A 23,559-nucleotide genomic window follows, 5' to 3' on the forward strand; every position below is an offset into this window, starting at 1 on the left:
TGGCGTCGAATTAAATTGAATCAGGTTTTGAATGATTGATTTTTTGGGGGGGGGAGGGGAATCCCATCGTCTTGTGAAACTGTCTAATAAGGAATGGAAGGAGGGCATTATGGTTCTCTTTGGGAGGAGAATCACAGATCCTGAAGCAATATTAGGATTAGTAGCCTTTTCTCAACAGTGATAGGTGAGAACCATGCTTATTAAATGCTCCCTAAAAGAAAAAAACAGTTGTCAACTTTTTACAGATTACCCAGATTAGAAATTTTGTTTCCTGACACTTCCAGAAGTATCACAAGTGCAACTTGTGGGTGACAAGTTCTCTTCTATGTATTTAAACGAAAGGATGTTATCCGAGAAGACACTTGGTATTGGGGAAGGAACACTAAGCTCCTACTCCGACGATCTGAGTTTTGAATCTTGACCATTACAAACTCTATGATCTTAGGCTTCTCCTCTTCAGTCTGTTTCCTCATTCGTCAAATTAGGGTGTTGGCCTAGACGACTTCTAAGGCCCCTTCTAGATCAATAACGAGGATTCCAGGTTCTGGGAGCCTGACTCCAGTTGGTGAATGTCGCAGGCAAATGGGTCAGTCATCCTTCCATGCTTCTAAGAAGGGTGATGGTCACCAGCAAAGTGCTGAAAGTGCCCAGCTCCTTGTCTTCTCCTTCTTTTACTTGTGGCCACAACTATAAGGACAGAGTGAATTTGGACCACAAAGTCTGGGTGTCCCAGGTTTACGTGCTGCCTTTAACGCTGGCTACAAGTGTGACTCTAGGCAAATCCTGTAAGTTTTCAGTGACCCCAGGCATCTCTCAGAGACCTTAAGCTACTCAGAAGGTGCCTATCTGATTTTTATTTGTAGAGGGAGTTCTTCAGAAATGAAATCAAAGGTTTGGTTTAAATCACATGCATGCGTGTGCACACACACACACACACACACACACACACACATGCCTTGAAATCTACTCCCGATGTCAAATTGTCCTTACAAGATTAACTAAAATTTGTGGAGCTAAATTATGACCCAGATACCTTCCTTTCTAACAAAGAAATGAAAATTGGACCTTGTCCATCAGGAGAAATAAAAATGACTTTAAAAGTCATAGCAGGCAGCAAGGCAGGAATTAGAATGCATAAATTGCTGATTGTATATTGCATTGGGGAGCACAGGCCATGAATAAATCCTCAGAGCTATAAATGCATCTTTCCATTTGTGGAGTTCTTCGAGCTTAGAGCGTATTTTCCTAATACCAGCACTTGGCTGATTTCTAGTTCTGTGTGCGCAGTGTGTCTTTGACCTTCAACAAATGTCCTCTGGCCTGTCTACTCCTCATCCAAGAGCAACACCAGGACATTACTGGGTGTAAACAGGGAGCTGAAAGCTTCATGAAGTAGATGATCCACAGCCCACGCTACATTAGCCCACAAAATAACAAGCCACTTTAGCGCTGTAAATGTTGAGGCCCAGACATTCCAAACCATACAGGGTCACTTGGGGTTTCGAGTCATAGGAAGAAACCAGTCTAAGTACACAAGCTGTACTTGTTAAAGTGACAATGATATGTTTGTTTTAAGTCCTTTGGCCTGGAGAAACCAGCTCGAAAGCACTTCTGAGGGTGGCTCTTTAAGGGTCTCATCTATGCCTAGAGAGGTGGTTTGATGTGCTGGAAATGTATTTACTACTTAGCGCCATGTATATTTAATGCTGTGGGGCTTACTTTAGTGCCTTACAAAACCACTTATGGATTCCATTACTGAAGAGCTGCTACCTATCATTCAGAAGATTTTATAAAATGCACACAGCCATTGAAAGTTTCTAGTCGCAGCTCGATGACCCCGTGGGTGTCAGATGGTCAGCAGCCTGACCATCATGAATCTGACCTCAGCAGTTTCTCCTGTCAGGTGCCTAATACCAGAGTTAGGGAAAATCGCCCAATTCATTTAGCAGGCAACATGGAAGCCAGCATCATCACCAAAATAGCATGGAATCATGGTAACATTGGCTCCCAAAGTTAACGCTCCCAGACCTCCAATCTGGTGTTTGTTGATATGTGAGTAGAGGCATCTTCCCCTTGCTAAAAAATTGGGGTGATGATTCTTGGAGCCTAGTGAAGAGTTAAAGTCATCTGGTTTAAAAAGCCCTTTCCAGTAGGAACCCCTGTCTGTGAAAGAAACAAAAATATCAATCTAGTCAAAGCAAGACTTTCAGAAGTCAAGTCCCCTTTTCCCATCCTGCAGAAGAGTTCCTCCCAAGGTATTACAAAAACAGAGAGCTCTAATGTGGTTCATTCATTCATTTTTTTTTTTCCTGGAGGCGGTATGGAAGAGTGGAAAGAACATGGGATTTGGTAATAATAATAGCACCGACATCCCAGGATTGTTGTGAGATCAAAGGAGATATATTTGTAAAGCACTGCAGAAATGCTACTTATTTTTGTTATTATTATTATTATTTCTCAGTGCTCCTCCTAGCAGAATGCAAGCTCTTTGAGGAAAAGGACTTGGTATTTTGGTCTCTACATCAGTGTCTAGAAGAGTCCAATACTCCAATGGGATCTGTCATCTCAACCATTTGGCTGTTCCCTCTAGTGATGCAGATGGCAGCGATCATCCATGCCCTCCCAGAAGTTTGCCTCAGTAAGTCTGCTCAAAGTCCTGGTGGCCATTCTCAATTTCTTCTGGCAATGCAAGCATGCCAGGGAAGGACCTTTGGCCATCACCATGCAGCTGGCCCATCTTCTCTTTATATAATACAAGGGTCTTACTTTGGAGTTCACTGTCGGTTATGTCTTACCGCCTGCTTGCACTCGTGTGCCTTTCCATTGCTCAGAGTGTGATATTACTGCTTAACTTTTTGGAGATTTTTACACCCAAGAATCTTGATCCAGGATCCAAGAATTACACAGCAGGCACTTAATACATATTTGTCAAATTGAATTGAATTATGTGCAGCCCCAAACTGTGCATTGATGTCTTCACTGAAACACGTCACCCAAAGCCTATTTTTTATCCATGAAGAGACTGTTAGTCATTCCAGGTACACAGCATAGACGGTTGCTAGAGCAAAGAGAGATGTGTTTCTGAAGACGAAGGATGCAAAAGTGTCATTTGCATCGTCCCAGAGACATCGGCTCCCAATATGTAGGCTCTGGTTATTCAGTTGTCCAATGTGGATAATCACAACGAGTTTGTACCTTGGGATCATGAGGTCTTTCACCCGGGCTTTCACAACCTAGAAACAATCACAAAAGGTGATCGCTGAGCCCCTAGTGAGTTTGCCAATCTCACTCTCTTCCTGACACTGGGGAGTCAAGAAGACTTCAGCACCATTACTATAGGCAGGGTGACTTATTGTAGATATGTTAGCAATGTTCACGCTAATACCTGGCTTGGATATAGTACTTTGAGGTTTACAAACAACTTTATATACGTGAATTCATGTGAGCCTTGGAACCACCTTTTAAGGTAAGCACTCACTTCAATGGCCCCCAAATCTGTGATTTTATCCCCATATGAACACAGACCACAGCCCACTTTAACGTAGTAAATTGGTTTTAAGAACTGGGTCTGAAAAATTCATCACACACAAGTTATATGCAGAGTGTGTATAAAAGGTAATTTTGTAAAGAGGCCCTAGAAGCTGGGGTGGGGAGGAAAGGAGGTCAAGGAAGGCTTCATGGAGGAGAGAGCATTTTTTTCCCAGTTCTGCAGGAAACTAAGCCTTTGTAGCTACAGGCAATCTTTTGAACAAAGCTGATTACCTTCCCTCACTTTTGGAATTTTTGTCACCTAAGTATCATTAAATTTTATAACGAATTTGTTAAAAAATTTGCCACTATAACTAGTGGTAATCTTGTAATTTAATAATATCTAAACCATTGTCCTCCCGAGACAGCCCGAATGTGACTTCTTGTTCATTTCTGTATCCCCAGATCCTAACCATGATACAGCCCCCCCCCCAATGGTGCCAGATGATTGGCTGATGATTGATGAATAACTGTTAATTTCCTAAACACAAGTATTGTCTTCTTTGGAAAGCCACCCTAAATCATGTGTGTAGTTCAAATAAGCCAGGAACCTACCTCTGCGATTGTTTTAGTCATCTGTCTACACAATTCAGGTTCATATTTTTCTTCTTGTAGATAATTAGTTAGTACATCCTTCAAAATGTGATTGACAGCATCCACAGGAAAACATCTATCCGGGCCTGAAAGGAGAAACGTAGTATAAATATCCAAAGCACATCATTTTTCACCATCATTTAAGGAATATTTTGAACTTTTCCTTCCCTCTCATACAATCATCAGAACATTAATGAAGTGTTCCTAGCAGTGAGGACCTTGAGCCTTTGGGGCAGACTCCCACGAGGAGAGGACTCACTTGCTTCCGGAAAACCAAGCTTTTAGCTTGGCAGTGTGTGCGTCCCATTGAGGGCAGGATAGGAGGAAGACTTGGTATGCTTCCACATTTAAGCAACCAATCATTGACAAAGCATCCTGGGTGCCAGGATCCATTTGGGCAACACAGATACAACTGTAAACACAGAGTCAGCATGGGGTCATGGCGGGCAGAGTGCTGCCATGGGAGTCAGGAAGCCCTGCCTTTGGAAGGCACTGAATTTCTCTATGCCTCAGCTTCCTCATATGCTCAATGGGCAATGAAGTAACTTGTCTGAAGCCACAAAACCAGGAAATGGCAGAGCCAAGATTCGAACTCAGACCCTCTAACTCCAAATCCAGTCCTCTTTCCTACTATACCAAGATACCTTCAACTCTCAAACCTAGCGACCTGTGAGATCTTGATACAGGAGATCCAGACCTTTCATTTGCCTAAATAATGTTGGTCCTATTATGCATTTGAAGTACCTGTTCTGTTTCACAGATGGTCTTTACCTTTCTTGGAGATGGGACTATAATGAATGTAAGAGGCTCCTTGACAGCTTTCTATTTCTTGTGTTTGTTCATGCATGCTTTTGGGTTTTATCTGAGTCCTGTAGAGGGGAAAATAAGTAGCTGTCCTATCTCGCATACTGATATTGTATAATGAATAAATTTTTTTTGGGGGGAGAGAACTTTGTAACGCACATTTGAGGAGACTTTAGACATGAGCTATACCTAAGCTTAGTTTTAGAGATTTCCCTGAAGTTTTATTCTAGATTGAAGACAGAGACAGAGACTTTCTTTGGGATCAATCCCAAACCCCCAAAGTGGTTCTGATTCCACATAAGCCTAGAGGCCCTTGCTGAGGTTCATAGGGCCTTGGGCATATCTAGAATGAGACAGACAAGATAACTGAAGAAGCTCTCAACCTCTGGCCTGTGAACCTTTAAGAAATAGTTTTTAACCATATATAGCCAATATAATTGACTTCCTTTGTAATCCTATGTATTTTTATATGTATTTTATACATTGAAATATATATTTTATTGAATTTAATAGTTTTTAAAATGTACTAAATGTATATAAAATATAAAATATATTTTAAATGTGTAGAATAAAATGCATTTAAATACATTTCTATTTTTTAATGCCACTATTGGCATACTTTTTTTGAGGGTCTATACCCAATAAACATGGCTTTGTTGAAAAGAAAAAATGTATTTTGTTTATATATATATTTTGTTTTATACATTTGAAAACATTATTCTGAGAAGGCATCTTTAGGTTTCATCAGACTGCCAAGGAGTCTATGACACACAAAAAGATGAACTTTTACTCTAATATTCCATCCAGTTCTGAGTCCTGGCATTTAATAAATGCTCATTGATTGATCAGTTTACTACTATGTGGCCACAAGTGTTCCTTTCCCATCTAGAATCCTATGGACATAACAGAAATTCTTTAAACAGAGAACTTGGGGCAGCTAGATGACACAGTGGATAGAGCACTGGATCTGGAGTTGAGAAGACCTGAGTTCAAATCCAACCTCGAATACATAACACTTACTAGCTGTGTGACTCTGGGCAAGTCACTTAACCCCAATTGCCTCACCAAAAAAAAAAAAACCTTAAACAGAGAACTTATGTTTACATGACACTAACACAAATTGCTGGGTAGCAAACACTTCCCTTTAATAACTGTTCTCAGTTTTCCCTTCCACAACAAATGCCTAATCAGATAGGTTTTCTTTCCATCGAATGGGCCAGTTGTGTCCACACGATGTAGATGGAGCACCAGCATGCTCCTGTTTAGCAGAAGCAAAGGAGTATGTGTAAAATGAAAACATAGATGTGTGCTTAAGTGGAAATACAAGATCTGATTTGACAACAAAAAGATGGCTGACCAAACACTGAAAAAAAAGTCAACTCAGCAGAGCTTGTCTCCCATAAAGGGATTAATTCAGGAGAGATTTCTTGTAAGAGACTATGAAGAAAAAACTCTAAATGTTTGCATTCCTAAATGTTTTATCTCCTGTAGATTAACTCCACAGATAGACTTCTCAAATGGATAAGAGATTTCTTTGACTTATCTTCAATTTGTTTTTTAAGAGAATGAACTAACACAGACACACATTCTAAAAGTTAAATCTGAGTTTCTTTCTGGCTTTTTTTGGTAATTTCTTAAATGATTGACATCAAACCTTAATACAACCAATCTAATTTGTTTTGTAACCATCTTGCACTGAAATTAATTAATTCTAAAGCCCAAGTTTTGAGTTACTCCCTCTGGGTCCTTGGCGGGATTGATTCTCTTTCTCTGGGCATTCTTTTCCCTGGGTAGCAGTGAAATCAGATTCCAAAACTTCTACGGTTGGCTTCAAAAAAATGGGCACACTATAGGATCATAGATTTAGAGGGAAAATGTGGTCCTCCATGGCCAGTTTGCATGTATTGGGATATGGAACCATTCTTGGTGGAAAGGCCATTTTACAGTATCTCACAGACCCACTCAGAATTATTTCACATCCTTTCCAGTGGTCGTTAGCCCTAGGTAATACTGACATTTCAAAATAGAAACCCAAGTTAGGGATCCAAATGGGAAGCGGGAGGATGGTGAAGCATACCTAGCTGATAGGTGTTTTCCATGTGAACTGCAGGGCGGGAAGCATCATCATGGTGGGTAGGCTCATCTACATAAGACACAGTACTCACTGAGCTAAGAATAACAATACAAAAAGTTTCTGTTATTAGCCTTACGGAAGAGAGCATCTCCAAATGTGCCAAAGGTCCTACTTTTGCTAAGAAAGTTCTAAGCAGGAACAGTTCACGTTTCCGTCTGCCTTAGAATTTTCCTCACCAAAACTCAAGTATGACCTGCAATGATTCATTCCATTTGCCATGAAATGAACAGGACCACAAGCCCTTCTTTAGGCATTATTTCTCCCTATTAGAATACGAGTTCCTTGAAAACAGGGACAATTTCAATGTCTATTTATAAGCCCAGTGCCTAGTGCGGTGCTCTGCCCATAGGAAGCCCTTAATAAATCCTTTTCTGTTCCATATGTATAATGCTCCATCATTTACAGCAAAAAAGATGGCAGTACAGGATGTCATCAGAGAAATGTCTGATGGAAAAAGAAGATGGATTGGTCATGTGGTAAGAGCAAGAGATAACTGCTGGACAGCCCATATGCTCCACTGATATAATTAAATGTCAGGAGAGTCTGAGGAAGGTCCTTTGCATATTGGGTGAACTCTCAATACATGCAAAGTTCCAAATGAGAGTTGCCCAGAGTGGGCAGGCATGAGTGACTTGTGATTCACATCATTGGAGGGCACATTCACACTAATGAGGCACGAATCCATTGTACTATTTGAGAACATTGTATCATTTACAAAGCAAATAAGTTAATAGATGCAAAGTGATTCTACAGAAGACATTAAAGGTACTTAGGGCAGAAATAGATCATCAGTGGAATTAGGAGATATAACTGGAGGCACAAAATAGCCCAGAACCATCACCTGGAGAACAGGGGAGGAATTAAGGTTATTACAACGAATCTTTTGCAAAAACTCTTTGGTGCTGAAAGAGGAGTCAGAAATGCCCCAAAGAGAAGCCACAATTCATCCTAAATCAATAAACACCCAAGACCCTTTTCACCACTGAGATAGGCTGTTTGGTTGGGCAAGTGAGGCAATATGAGCACACCCAGGTGGTGACCTGGAAGGGGAGATCCAAGGATGGAGGTACTGAGAGGTTTCCCAAGCCCCGCCCCAGTTCAGGTGAGTCTCAACGGACACTGCTTCATGGTGGCCTCTAAATGGGCCCCATTGACCCTGCTCCATCTGTGAGGTAAGCTAGGGTGTCACTTCAAAGGGGGGTGAGATAATAGAGGGGAGTGGGTGGGAAAAGGGCTTTTCAAGATTGGTAAAGTCTGTGTTTTCACCAGATAGAAGGTAGGGATGATTATTCTCTGTTATACTCATGGGCATTCAGCCTTTGGCAATGCAAAGGACTTGTTTGCTCTTTATTTTTTAGCGTTGAATAAGCTGATTTTGAACGAACTCTTTAAAAGCATCAGTTACACACACAATCTAGCATTATCTATGTTTTATTGAATTTTGAGTTATTGTGTTAAACATTTCCCAATTGCATTTTAATTTGGTTTAGATCACACTGAAGCCTCTATAACACACCATTAAAAAGTGTACATGACAGAAGGCAGATTGAATAGAGGGAAAATTAAAGTCTCCATATGTGTATTACTCCAAGAACAGGAATCAAGACTTACAGGCATGTTTGTAAAATAAATAATATGATTATATTTAGCAAATCATGATAATCCAAGAGTTGATCTTAACATCCATCAAAGGAATTCCTAACTACTTTAACTTTTTCCTTTAAAAATATTTCACAAATTGATTTGAACTTGAAGAAATTAAGGTCAAATGACTCTAGTGAATCTAGTCAACAATTTGTTAAGACTATGTTAATTAGTTTTTTAGAGCTTGCTTAAGATCTGTGTATTGACCTTTTTAAAAAAAATTAATTCACAAAATAAAACAAGCATTTCCATAACAGAGTAAAATAAAAACGATGATTGTGCATGAAACTATAAATCTACCATGTACATGTACATATGTATGTATGTATATAGCTAGCTATATACATTAATACACACAATCCATTGACAATTATCAAGTATGTATTAAGTAGCTACTACCTGTCAGACACTGTGCTAGGCACCAGAGATACAAGGACAAAAACAAAACAAGGCCTGCCTTCAAGGAGCTTACATATGCACATATATACCTCCACACAAACACACATGCATATATAAATATATGATATCCATGTAAATAACAACACAATATACACATATAATATAACCATGCGCACACACAATACACATGCATTTATATCCACACCTATCCATAAATATACAACACAATGTAAATGTGATACACATATGCATGAACATTCATATATAACATTTAAATCCATATATATATATATATAAATGTTACATGTATTTCTATGCAGTATATTACAGTGGAAAGCACACTGGATTTGGAGAGGACCTGGATTCTAATCCTGCCCCTTTTAATTACTACTAGTATGATCTTGGGGAAGTGATATAATTTCCCTGGGCCTCAGTTTCTTTACCTGTAAAATAAGCTGGGGGAGGTGCTCAACGGCCTATGAGGTCACTTTCAGAGCCATCTCTATGATCCTTTGACACACATTGATGGAATTGTGGGTACTTTAAATACTGAAAGATTACTCTTCATATTCATGGTGGCACGATGTTTGGACCCCAAGGCAGATGTGTGTGTGTGTGTGTGTGTGTGTGTGTGTATTTACTAAACATTTATTTCTCAATGTACAACTAACAAAAATAAAATATTGGTCATGGCTACTTAAAGAAGATGTATTAGGAGTCAGAGATTTTGGGTTCAAACCCCAGCCCTGCCACTTAGTACTTGTGTGACTTTGGGTGAGCCACTTCATCTCTATAGGCCTCAGTTTCCTCATCTGTAAAAAGAGGAATTGACCTCAGTGACTTCTAAGATGTCTTCCAGCTCCCAAGTTATCACCCTATGAGTTCATCTCCTGGCCCTGCCAACTTTGAACTGAGGAGCCTTGGACAAGTCTTACTACCCTTTCTGGGCCTTATTTCTTCATTTATAAATTAAAGAGGTGAGACTTGGTGATCTCAAGGTTTTTTCTAGCTTTAAATCGAGGCACCTACCTCTTGAGGCAGCTCCTTGTGCTTGGGGACAGGTCTAATTGTTAAGAAGCCTTCCGAGGTCCACCAGCTGTTGCTGCCATCCTTTTATCTCTGGTGCCCAGCATAGTGTCTGACAAATAGCAGGTACTTAATACATACTTGATGATTGTCAATGGATTAATTGTGTGTATTGATTTATGTAGCTAGCTACATATATGCCACGTACATATACATGGTAGATTTGTAGTTTCACATGCATCTATTCTGCATGGATCATGTATATACTGATTTATCTGCACATTCGAGCCCCCACTGTAAGCTTCTTGAGGGAAAGGGATGTTCTGGCTTTGTCTTTGTATCTCCAGATCTATATCTATTTTTAGTAGAGTCAGCTAATCAGGAAGACGTGTGTACAAATTCCGCCTCAGATGCTTACTGTGTGATCCTGGGTAAATTACTTATTCTCATGGAGCTTCAGTTTCCTCATCTATGAAATGGGGATAATTAACATCGTACTTACCACCCAGGGGCACTGTGAAGATCAAGTAAGGTAATATCTGTAAAATGCTTTGCCAAGCTTAAAACATAGATACAGAAATGTTGGCTATTGTCCTATCAGCTGAAGTGTTGGGTAAAATAGGCAAGGTACCTGTCTGGGACCTTCTTCTCCACAAAGTGCCATTGACTGTCTCTTTCCAGATGGCAGCCTTGAAGACTGTGGGCAGGGGTTACAGCTACCAGAGAGATGCTGCCACCCAGTGGACTCACCTTCTAAAGTCATCCCAGCTCCTTAGGGAAAATGAGATCTGGCCATCCAAGGGGAAGAGCCAGGTTCTCTGAATGCTTTATTCCTGGATAGGGTAAGAAGGTTTTGGATTTCTTTTTTCAAATCTGGGCAACAATTAAGAACTTTCTGGTCTATTACAATTCCGTTGAGAAACAAATCCATCCCTTCCTCTAAGCTCAGTGGAATGCTCAAGTATTCCTTCCTGATTTCACTCCAACCACAAATGCTCCTCTCCATAAATATTATATATTTATTTCATATTTATATCTTTATATTTATTTTTCACACATTGATGTTAGAATTTAAGGTCTCTGCATATGGACATTATTTCTTTCTTTATATTTGTACCACTAGCACCTAGCTCAGTGCTTGGCACATTGTATAAGATTAACAGATGCCAATTAATTGGTTGATTGGTTGATTGATTTGAACTAATCCAGAGCAATCTTAGTCCAAGAAAGGCCTTCTCAGGGAACTTTATTGTGGTTTTAGTGGCAAAGTGAATCCCTACTCCTGACCTCCCTTTATGCCCAGTCTCCCATTGGACACTGCATGAAGAGGAAGTGGGCCTTGCAAAAAATAATTTCAATAACATGTAAGTGAAAAGAAGCAGCATGAGTTTCATGAGTAGAGCATTAGATCCAGTGTCAGGAAGACATAGATTCAAATCTCACCTCTAACCCTTAAGTAGCTGGGTGACCAGGGCAAATCACTTCGGCCCTTTGTGCTCTTGGAAACTCTCAAAGACACTCTCAAAAAGTCTCAAATTACAGCTGAGTTTCTGATCTGCTTTGCTGGAAAGAGTTCTCATGCCAAGGAGTTCCTCTTGATGAAGAAATCACAGATCCGGGTAACAAATATGGAGTGCTTCCTTCCCAAGGTTCAAAGTAGGCTCAAAGGAGATCATGTGTGTCAAGTGTTTTGAAAATTAAAGGGTTATAGAAATGTCTTTTGTTCTTATATCATTGTTATGGCAACTCTTTCCACAAAAACACCTACAGGTCTTAGGGAGACTTTAGAAAACCTTAATAGACCTAATAGAACCCCAATAAAACATGGTGTAAGTGCTTTTTTGCCCAACTTGGTTCAAAGCCTTCTTGACCTCTCCATCAGCAAAGTGTTAGGAGTGCCTGGCCATTCCCTTTGGGGCCCAATTTCATTTTCCCTGAGAGGTTAAGGTTGACACTAGCACGTGTTCAGAGGCAGAACTTGAACCAGGCTTTTCTGGATTTAAAGAGCAGTCCTCTATTCCCCATGCTTTGCTGCCTCTCAAGGTATTAATTATTCCTATCTGACAAATGTGAATGACTAACAGTAAGACAGGTTGGGTTAGTTCAATAGAAAAAAAACCAGGTAGTGACCAGGCCAGGTTAATGGAATGAGCTCTGACTTGAGAGTCGTGGTACCTCAGTACAAATCTCCCCTCTGATACTTGATAGCATTGTTACCTGGGCCCACTCTCTTTACCTCCCTTGGACTCAGTTGGGCTAAATAGCCTCTAAACTCCCTTCCAATTCTAAGTCAGGGTAGTCAAGACAAGTTCATAAGCATTTATTTATTAAATAACAAGGAATTACATACAAGGTATACAGGGTGTCTCAAAAGATGGTGAAGTTTTAAAACATTAAAGCTTAAAATTACATCAAGACTTTGGGGGCAGCCTGTCTGGGCAGGATAAATTGGAAATTGTCCCAGAGAGTGGTGATACTATGGTCCTAATTCCATGAAGCCGGCTGATTCATCCCAAGGCTTGCCTGACCCCTAAGGAATCTGCTTCCTCTGTCATTCAGCTGCTGGGCTGGGTGCTGGCAGAATATAGAAGGGGGAAGCTCTGAGGAGCCACACTTCTTTGTGCTAGTTATGTGACATTCTTAGACCATCCTTCTGGTCTGGGGTCAGGCTCAATGGACCGTCTGTGTTTATAGCCATTCACCTCCAGCCTAATCTGGTGGTAAATTCTGAGTTGGAAAACTCAGCAGACATTCTCTGGCTGCCTGCAGATTCATCTTGGGTTACGCTAGGAAGGTAATTTAACCTCTATGTTTCAGATTCCATTCAAGACTGTGCCAATACCACGGACAGTTCCTGCAGCGTGGGATCTAAGACCCAATGTCCGCCAAAGATTGAACTCTCATCTCCTGCTGCTCTAGAAGGGGTGGGGAATAGTTTAGCCTGGTTAGCAGCAGCAGCAACAGCATCAATGATAGCTAGCATTTATGTAACACTTTCATGTTAGGGAATATTATCTCCTTTCATCCTTACAGTAACTCTGGGGGGCAAGTGCTATTATTGTCCTCACTTACAGATGAGGAAACTGAGGCACAGAACAGTTGTGACTTTCCTACTGTCACCCAGCTAGTAAGTGACAGAGCTGGCATGCAAACCTAGGTCTTTTGACTCTAAAGTCTTCTATTCTTTTCTCCCCGTGTATACTACCTCCCAATTTTTAAATAACCAGATTGTAATAAGAAATACTTTATGCTAAAAATGTACTAAACCTAGATGAATGTTCCTTTGGTACTGAAGGCACTTGGGACTCTATGCTCTGGCACAGAAACATCACTGTGAATATCAGTTACATCAATTGTATTGTTGTCAAGGACAGTAACTTGAAAACAGGGCTGCCACTGGGCTGCAACAACCTTATGGGATATCCTGGAAGCTGCTTTCCAGGATAATGCATTTTATCAAACTGTTTACTTGTCATTTGTCTTTCTTATAAGATCAGAAAGCAAATCGTATCCCTCTGCCCCAAACTGTAGGTATCTGAGCCTTTTGGCTAGGTGGATTTTGTGTAAAAGGATACTTAGTGCATTCCATTGCTAGTTAGGGATCTTTGTTCTCCACCTCCTATGCTAGAGGTGTCAAACATGCAATACTAGGGCCCCTGCCAACAACCAGATTAAAATATAGTTGGGAAATATTGAACAAAATAAATAAAAACACAATAGAACATAGATAATGCTATTATGTGGTTTTCTAAGTCAATATGTGGCCAGTGGAGGTGGGTGGGGAGGTATCTTTCTGTTTGAGTTTGACTCCACCGATCTCTACTACACCACTGCCAAAGTGATTTTGCCTAAAGCTCCATTCTAACCATGTAATTCCCCTTCTGTGGCTCACTTTTGCTTTCTAGGATAAGAGAAAAACTCCTCAGTTTAGCATTTCACAACCTAACTCCCACCTTTCCTTAAAGATTGCTTTCATATCACTCACAATCTTAATCCCATTTTTTAGTACTTAGCATGATCTACCTATAGAAGAAACATTTGTGATCAACACTCTGACCTTGTTGATCTAATACTGGAAATGGAGCAATTCCCGACGTGGCTACTCACTCTTTGGCCCTGCTGCGGATTTCCTTCATCTTGATGTCGGGGCTGCTCACGGATGATACACTGCCTCTTTTCTTCAGCAGCCGAGAAGCCTTATCTTTGCTGATCTCAGACATCTTGATCAGAACCTAAAGAAGCAAATGTCTAACCTAGTAGGGTAGAAATATGGAAACAGCTGGGTTTTAACCATGGTGGTGTTGGTAGTGATGATAACTGACATTTCTGTAGTATTTTAATACATTATCTCATTTGATTTTTGCAACAACCCAGTAGATAACCTGGTGCTACTATCACCATCATTTTACAGATGGAGAAACTGGGGCTGAGAGAGGTTAAGTGACTTGCAGAGGGTCACAAAGTTAGTGTCTGAGACCAGGGGGTAGTCCATTAGCACCCATATCACTTCTCTACTCAATAGACATCCGTGGCTCCGTAGTGCTTCTAGGATAAAATAGAAACTCTTCTTAGTTTTTAAAGTACTTCACAGTCTGGCTCCAAACTATCTTTCTAGTCCCATTATATATCATTCCCTTTCCTGTCCTCTAGGATCTACCCAAATCTCTCCATTCTTTATACACAACACTCCATCTCTCTTCTGTGTATGTTTGCCCTGGCTCTCCTCACCATATTGCACTCCTTCCTCCCCCTCAGCTCTTGGAATCCCTTTCTTCCTTCAAGCTAAGCTTGAGCACTACATGAAGCTCTTCCTGACCCCCTCCCCAACAAATGTTAGTGTGCTACCCCTCCTTCTATTGAACTACCTTGCATTCATTCCATTTATATTTATTCTGCACCTACTTGTATAGGTACTTCTTATCTCTCCCACTGGAATATATTTCCTGTGGGTAGGAATTGTTTCATTCTTTGTACTTACATCCCCAGGGCCTGGAACATAGTAGGGTCTTAATAAATGCTTGTTGATTGATCTGTATATCAGATTTACCAACCACAGAATCTGAAAGTTGGAAATGACTTTGAAGGTCAAATCCACCTAGTATCTGAGCCAGAATCCCCCTGCCCATTCTATAACATCTCTGAAAAGTAGCCATCCGATCTCTGTTGGAACCTCCTGACTCTTCTCCTGGCTTCCATTTGGGAAGAATCCACACAGTCGTGCTTACTTCAACCTGACTACGTGGCCTACTCACCACCCCCTCCCCCCTACCTTTGACTTTTTAGATCCCTTCTTTGTGTGGTTTTTCCCATTCGGAATGCAGACTCTTTGAAGACAGGGATTGTCTTTTTTTATGTTTGAATTTGCAGTCTCAGAATTTAGTGCAGTGTTTGGTTCATAGTAAGCACTTAATAAGTTCTCTCTCTCTGAATGTTTCTATCAGGGCAGCCAGGTGGTGCAGTGGATAGAGTACCAGCCCTGGAGTCAGGAGGACCTGAGTTCAAGTCTGGCCTCAGACCAGACACTTGACACTTACTAGCTGTGTGACCCTGGGCAAGTCACTTAACCCCAATTGCCCTAAAAAAAAAAACAAACAAAAGTCTGAATGTTTCTTTCTTTCTGTCTCTGCGTCTCTTTCTCTCTTCTCCCTCCCTCCAGTGAGGGGAAGCTTGTTACCTTCCAAGGCAGCCCCTCCTACTTTTAGATAGTCCTAATTGTTAGGGGATCCCCCTTCCCACAACCCATGGAGGCTCCATCTGCTGCTCTCCATGTTTCACCCACTGCAAACTAAGTCTGAGCCCTCTTCCAAATGACATCCCTTCAAACACTTGAAGACAGCCACAGTCTTCTCTTCCTCAAGATTGTTGTTATTGTTTGAACATTTCGGTCATGTCTGATTCTTCATGAGTTTTTTTTCTTGGCAAAGATACTGGAGTAGTTTGCCATTTCCTTCTCCAGATCATTTCGCAGATCCCTAATTCCTTAAATTTATCCTGAAATGGCATGAACTTGAGGTCCTTCATTAATCCGGTTGCCCTTTTCTGGATAGTCTCTCATTTAGGTTATTATTCAAAGATATTTTCAATAACTTCATTATAATAGAAAAAACACTTCTCAGAAAGAAAATGGACATTTATGAAAATGCTTAAATAGGACTTAAGAAGCTGAGTATATTCTAAAGTCAGATTTAAGAGCCTGAAGGGACCTTAGAGACATATCTAGAAAATTCCTTATTTTGCAAAGAAGGAAAGTGAGACCTAGAGAGGGAAAGTGACTTGGCCAAGTACACTATTTCTTAAGGAAGAATCAAGATTAGAACCTAAATCTTTGGACTCCAAGTTTTGTACTCTTTCCATTTCTCCACACTGAATGAGAGAAAAAATGAGAAAGCATTTGTTAAGCACTTACTACATGTCAGGCACTAAGCAAACTTTACAAGTGAGGTTTCCTCAGATGTTCTTCCTTTAAGGAGAGGTAACCCAGAGTAGTAAGGAACATTAGTGCAAAAAGCCTGAGTTAAAGTTCTGACCAGATTATTTATTTGCTGTGTGATCTTTGGCCATTTACCTGAACTTGTGACCATAGGCAGGGCAATCTCTCTGACACTCAGTTTCTTCACCTGTAAAGTGGGGATAATACTTGTTTTAACTACCTCACAGCATTGTTTTGAGAAAAGTGCTTTGTGAACTATAAAAAGCTTTAACAGTATGAGTGATCATTTAGAATACATGGGTTTATTCTGGCTATATCAAATTAAAATATTTTTAAAGTTAAAAATAGAATTGGTATCCCTCAACTTCTCTCAACTATAAGATAAAGAGGTAAAGATGCTAGGTTTCTGTTCAGTAGCTTTGTAGTTTTGTAATAGTGAACATTCATATAGTGGTTTACATTCATCTCTCTGGGCCTCAGTTTCCTCATCTGTAAAATGATAGAGTTTGACTAAATGACCTCTAAGTTTCCCTCTAGCTATAAGTCTTTGATCTCATGATTTTATCTGATCCTTATAACTATCCATTGAGGTGGTTAGTACATACATTGATATCTCCATTTTATACTATCTGAGCAGCTGAAACAAATAGAGATTAAGTGATTTATTCAAGGATACATAGCTAATATGTAGCAAAGATAGAATTTGAACTCAAGGCTTCTGACTTTGGTTCTAGAGCTCATTTGATTTCTGAATGGAAAAGCGGATAGTAGAGTTTGTGGCTTTGGTTCTTTGAGGTCTCCATAAACCCCAAGATGTGCCCTAGAAGAGAGAAGAGTTGGACCCTGGCTGCTATTCAATTTCCTCTTTTTGTCCTGTTTTTAGATCCTCAGTGATGGTGCAGGACTCTACCTGAGAAGGGAGAGGATTGCTCTACTTATCATGTTTGGGATTCCAGTCTCCAGACCAGTGACTAAGGAAGGACCATTAAGTTCCTTTTCCAGAGCACTGGAAGATGCAAAGGTTTTTTAAAATGATATTAGAAGATTATACCATTTAAATTTTTGTTATATTATATGTTGACAACACATTTGCTTCTTCAACAGTGTAGAAACAATCGAATTTAGTACCTATTTAGCAAGAATAATTAGCTAAAATCAGAAGCTCCCAGATGGCCAGAATTGTTAATAGGCCCCCCCCCCCCCCCGTATCATCTGCTTTAGTAACTTAATTCTGTCCCTCTCAACTGAACTTGTCTTCATTATGTTGTGCATTATTTTCACATCATGAATTACAAAAGTGATTTGAGGCGCTTGGGGGCTGCTTGCTTTGGGGAGCTAACGGGGATGGTGAATGGTTCATCCAGCCAGCAGGTGCACCTGTTAGCTGGGGAATCCTAGAACACCTGCAGCATAGTTGCTCCCTCCTGGGGAAAGGAGAGGCCTGAATCTCTCCCAGTTGATTATGATTACTTCCATCTTTTGTAACCTTGTAGCAAATCACATTATATACTCTATATCCCATTAAAGTGCCAGATGAACTTCAAAGCATATTTTCACAGAATCTCAGAAATGGAAGGAAGGGACCTCAACAGCTGTCTAGTTTAACTTGTATGAGGACAACAATTCCCATCACAGCATTATTGATAAGTGGTCACCCAGCTTCTCTTGGAAGACCTACAGCGATTGGAGAGGCTGTGACATCCCCAGGTAGGTTGGTCTTCTTTGGAGACTTCTAATGGTAGGGAAGCTTTTCCTGATGTTAAGTTGAATTTTTTTTCTGAGGTCTTTCTACTGACTCTGCCCTCTGGGGCCAAGCAGAAGAAATATCTTTTCTTTTCCACATGAAAATCTTTCAGGGACTTGAAGAGGGTCATTATGAGAACCCTATGTTTTCTCATTTCCCATTGAAATATCCCCAATTCTTTCAATTAATCTTTGTGTCACATGATTTTGAGTTACTTCATGATTCAAGTTGCCTTTCTCTGGATACCCTCCATTTCATCAATGTCTTTCTTAAAACACGGCACCCAGGATTGAACATTGTCCTTATTAGTTTTTAGAGAGGGAAGGGACATCAGAGATGATCAAATTCCACCCTCTCCTTTCCCTACTACCCTTGTCCATAAGTAGCTGGGTAGTACAGTGAATAGAGTACTAGACTGGAATTCAGGAAGATTTGGCTACATGACCCTGGACAAGTCACTTAACCTCTGGTTTCAGAGGTTTGTCTGTCTCAGTTTCCTCATCTGTAAAATGAGGATGATAATAGTACCTGCTTGCCAGGGTTGTTGTAAGGATCAAATGAAATATTTGTAAAGGGTTTTGTAAATCTTAATGCCCTATGTAAATATTAGCTATTATTTTTACAGATGTGGAGAGGAAGACCCAGGGAAATCACATGACTTATAGCACCCTATCCACTAGGTGGGGTCCTATTTAGCAACTCCCTCATTTTATATTTGAGGTGCAGAAATGTGAAATCCACTGTCACATAGTGCCAGGATTGGGATTCAAACTCAGATGCTCAGACTCCAAATACAGTTTTCTTTCTAATATATTATATGATCTGCATGAGCAATCAAGCCTTCAAACATTTTGGGGGATCCAGATAGTATGGCCAGTCTGCTCACCCCATTCACCCCAAAGTTCTACAGCTATCTTTAAACTTAGTGGTCTTCCAGACTCCACATGCTTGGTGGGCGATACAAAGAGAATATAATCAATCAATCAATCACAGGTTCACAGAGTTAGAGCACAAAGAGAACTTTGGAGATTGAGTCTAACCCCATCATCTTTACAGATGAGGAAATTAAGAGTTTTGTGAGGGAGGCAGCTAAGTGGTGACACTCAGTCTGAAGTCAGGAAGACCTCAGTTCAAATTGACCTTAGTTGGGTGTCTCTGGGCAAGCCACTTCTGTCAGCCTCAGTTTTCTCAACCGTAAAAGGGGGATAACAGCTTACCTTCCAGGGTTCTTGTGGGGATCAAATAAGATAATATTTTCAAGTGCTACTTGAATGCTGTGGATACAGTCAGACTTGGAGTCAGGAAGACTCATCCTCATGAGTTCAAATCTGGATTCAGACGTAAGCTGTGTGACTTTGGGCAAGTCACTTCACCCCTTTTGCCTCAATTTCCTCATCTGTATAAAGAACTGGAGAAAGAAATGGCAAAAAATTGCAGTATCTTTACCAAGAAAACCCCAGAAAGGATCACCGAAAAGTTTGTGAAGGAAAAACAACTGAAAAACAATCATTGGATGCTCTTTATTGTTAAGGCGACTGTCTAGGATTCTCAGCCTGCAGCCCGAAGGTGGGAGCTGCTCAGTTCTGCCAGGGTCAGGCTTGATCCCAGGGGTGCTTGGCAGGGGTTCAGTTCAGCTCAGGTTCTCTGCTCCGTGCTAGAGCAGTCTGGAAGTGAAAGCCTAGACTGAGGCAGGCTGAGGGCGGAGGGGCTGCGGTCGGCGCTCCTCGTTTCTGAAGGTGGGGAGCGTGAGGGGGTCCGAGCTGGGGGAGATCGATCTAAGGATCTAAGGGCCATAGGTGCCCCCCCTCTACTTCAGCCGGGCCAACCATGCTGCTTGTACGGCCTTACCCCTTTCCTTTTTCCCATTCCGTTTTGCGATGCGATGGTTACCCCAGTCTTCATCTGGTTCCCCCCTCAGCCCCCAGAGCTGGCTTGGAAAAACAGGCTTACTCACTCTCTGTCAGGCAAGGCACGCAATGCATCCCATTCAGCGCAGGAGCGCCCAGAGCAACGCCGGACCCTAAGTGTCTCGGGTGCGGAGTTCTGCCGGGCAGGGCAGGGCAGTGCCCCCGCTCGGGGCACCCCAGTCGGCTGGCTAGCTGGTGGGCGGGCGCTCCGGGCTCCCCAGGTCCTCCCGAGCGGGCAGAGCACGAGCAGCGCCTGGCTGCTGTCCAGCGTCTCCAAGGCTACCCGTCCAAACAAGGGGGCTGTAGCCCGCCTCCGGACCCGCCCACTGCAGTCAGGTGGTCCGTCCTGGGAGCTGCCCCTCCCCCCCAACTTCTTCCCCTCCCCCGCACCGCCCCTCTGGGTCCTGGGGCACCCTGGGCACGGCCCCGGAGCAGGCGTGGGCAATGCCCTCTGTCTGGGGAGGGTTGTCCGGAAAGCTCTCCCCCAGCGGCGCCCCCCGCCCCAAACAGAGGGATGTCCAGGGATAAAGAGGACCGAGGGTGACACCACCAGACCCCTCAAATGTTCAGGGCTTTGAGTCAGCCGGCTTGGATTCAAATCCCACTTCTGCCTGTGGACCTCGGGCAAGGTACCCGACCTCCGTGGGTTTCGTTTTCTAATCGTTAAGATACTTGAGTCAGTCAACCTACTATCAAGTGCCAAGAAAGGCGAAAGACGGTGCCTGCTTTCAAGAAGCTCCTAGTCTAATGGGGGAAGCCACACTCAACAACTATGCACCCACAAGATCTAGGCAGGATCAATCGAGGGTTTTCCTAGACAGACAACACCAAGCTTAAGGACGACTTTTTGCAGAAGATGGGACTTTAGCTGAGGTTCAGAGGAAGCCAGGGAAGCCAGGAGGGGGACCTGAGGAGGCAGAGAGTTTCAGGCTTGAGGAAAATGCTAGGATGTTGGTAGATGGAATGTAGAATTCAAGGAACCCCAAGGAGGCCAGTGTGAGGGATAAGACTGCAAAAATCGGAAGAGGCCAAGTGATAGATGACTGTGGAAGCCAGACAGAGGCTTTTACATTTGATCTTGGAGTTATCAAGGAACTCTGGAATTTGTTGAACATGAGGGTGACATGGACAGAGCTGTCCTTTAGGAAGATTACTTTGACAGCTGGGAGGAGAATGGACTGGAGTGGGGAGAGATCTGAGGCTGGAAAATCCACCAGCAGTTGTAGCAACAGTCCAGGAGCCAAGTGATAAGGTGCACCAGGGTGACGGCAGTGTCAGTCAGAAGTGGGCTTATTGGAGAAATGTTAGGAGGATAGAAGCAGGGTCAGATTTTATATTCTTGGACTTACAGGTCACTGCAGACTGTGACTGCAGCCATGACACTAAAAGATGCTTGCTCCTTGGATGGAAAGCGATGGCAAATCTGGACAGCAGACTAAAAAGCAGAGATATCACCTTGCCAACAAAGGTGCATATATCAAAGCTATGGTTTTTCCAGTAGCAATGTATGACTGTGAGAGTTGGGCTGCAAGGAAAGCTGAATCAATGTGGGGCAGGAAAAGGCTATTGAGACTGCCTTAGACAGCAAGGAGATCAAATCAGTCAATACTTAAAGAAATTAATTCAGACTATTCATTGGAAGGTCAAATACTGAAGGTGAAGTGTAAATACTTTGGCTACATAATGAGGAGATGGGACTCATTGGAAAAGACTCATGTCGGGAAAATTGAAGGCAAAAGGAGAAGGGGACAGTGGAGGATGTGATAGATAAATAGGGTCATGGAAGCAATGAACATGAGCTTGGACAGACTTTGAGTGACAGTGGAGGATAGAAGGGCCCTGTGTGCTATGGTTCCTGGGGGAACAAGAAGGGTCAGACATGACTGGACAATGTCAAAATATAAAGGTAGAGACTCTAGGCCTTGATGACTGTTTGGATACAGTGGGATGGCACCTCTGTTAGCAGCCTGAGTGACCAGTATATTTATTTTGCATCTGTCACGAATGCCCATATATGTACTTGGCTCTTCTGTAGATTGTAAACTCCCTGAGGGCAGGGTCTATTTCACACTGTGTCTGGCACAGAATGGGTGCTTGATGAGAGCTTTTTGGTGATTGGCTGTTCTAGTCTAACTGCCTTATATGATAACATGAAGAGTAAAGCTCTTGGGCTTCTATCCTGAGGCTACGATTTTGTTTGCTGTGGCACCTAGGCTCCCTCTCCGTTTGGAAAATGTTGGGGATGGTAGATGAGGGCTGGATTGCTGGGAAGAACGCTCAGTTGGGAGCCAGGAGATCCGGGCTTGGGCGCTAGCTTTGCTATTCACTCGTCCCACGGACTTGGACGAGTTTCTTCATTTGTAAAAGGAGAGGCTTGGACCCTGGGCCGGTAAGAAGTCCCTTCAAGCTCTAAATCTATGGTCTGATGATCTATGAACAAGTGGATTAAATTCCAAAAATTCATTTGTGATTTGGCCTTTCTGTTTAACCTACCACCCACTTTACAGATGAGGAAACTGAGGCAAACAGAATTAAGTGACTTGCTCAGGGTCACTCAGCTAGTAAGTGTCTGAGTCTGGATTTGAACTCAGGTCTTCATGACTCTAGGCCTGGCACACTGTCCACTGCACCACCTAGCTGCCTCCACTGAGTGTGATCTTGGGCAAATCATGTCATCTCTCTGGCCCTCAGTTTCCTCATTTATATGTAGCGGGGATAATACTGGAATGCTCCCTCCTCTCAGGAATGTTGTCCACTCCCCACCCCAGGCTTGCTCAATGGGATGTGTTCCAAAACCTCCCTTAGCTATACGTAAAATCAGGGAACTGGATTAGATGACCAGATTTCGCTCTGTGACCTTCAAACATATCTAGATATACCTATATGGGACCTCACTACACTTCAGAAGCACCTTTTATTGGTGCTTCAAACTCAGTGTGTCCCAAATAAAATTCAAAAGGCATTGTCCCCTCAATTTCCATCTGACTTCACTTGTATCTGCAGCATCACCATTCCCCCACAACATGGGGGCTGTCTCCGACCCTACTCTCCCTCCCTCATCTGGTATCAAACCACTTACCAAGTCTTCTCGAGTACCTTATAGAAACATTTCTCCCATCTACTGGTTTCCCAAGCTATAGTCCAAGTAAGCTCTTAATAGCCTAGGCTAGAACTGTTGATCTTATTAGCAGCATTTCCTGCACCCCACTCTTGGACAAGTTAGTTAATTTTTCTGGACTTTAGTTTCCTCATGGGTAAAATAAAAAGGCTGCAGTTTTGTCCCGTGAAGTTCTTTTCAGCTTGAAATCTCACCCCATGGGATGGAAAGAGGTCTGGGCTATCCACTCTG

At 42.1% G+C, this 23,559-nt stretch overlaps 1 protein-coding gene across 2 annotated transcripts; it reads right to left on the reverse strand.

The window, feature by feature from the left end:
* Nucleotides 1-2,466: 2,466 nt before the first annotated feature.
* On the reverse strand, nucleotides 2,467-19,657 carry TCTEX1D1 (Tctex1 domain containing 1). Of its 2 annotated transcripts, XM_027874101.1 has the most exons (6): nucleotides 19,521-19,657; nucleotides 16,695-16,746; nucleotides 14,237-14,382; nucleotides 7,004-7,095; nucleotides 4,084-4,208; nucleotides 2,467-3,233 (listed from the first exon to the last, which is right to left on the reverse strand). In XM_027874101.1, exons 3-6 carry the CDS (start codon nucleotides 14,347-14,349, stop codon nucleotides 3,030-3,032), a joined length of 534 nt encoding a protein of 177 aa, XP_027729902.1. In that variant the 5' UTR covers nucleotides 14,350-14,382; nucleotides 16,695-16,746; nucleotides 19,521-19,657; the 3' UTR covers nucleotides 2,467-3,029. The 2 variants fall into 2 exon arrangements, with proteins under 2 accessions (XP_027729902.1, XP_027729901.1); XM_027874100.1 differs by lacking the exon at nucleotides 16,695-16,746.
* Between the last annotated feature and the right edge of the window lie 3,902 nt (nucleotides 19,658-23,559).

The sequence above is a fragment of the Vombatus ursinus genome, unplaced genomic scaffold (genome assembly GCF_900497805.2).
Source record: "Vombatus ursinus unplaced genomic scaffold, bare-nosed wombat genome assembly UNPS02014804.1, whole genome shotgun sequence".
NCBI lineage: Eukaryota > Metazoa > Chordata > Mammalia > Diprotodontia > Vombatidae > Vombatus > Vombatus ursinus.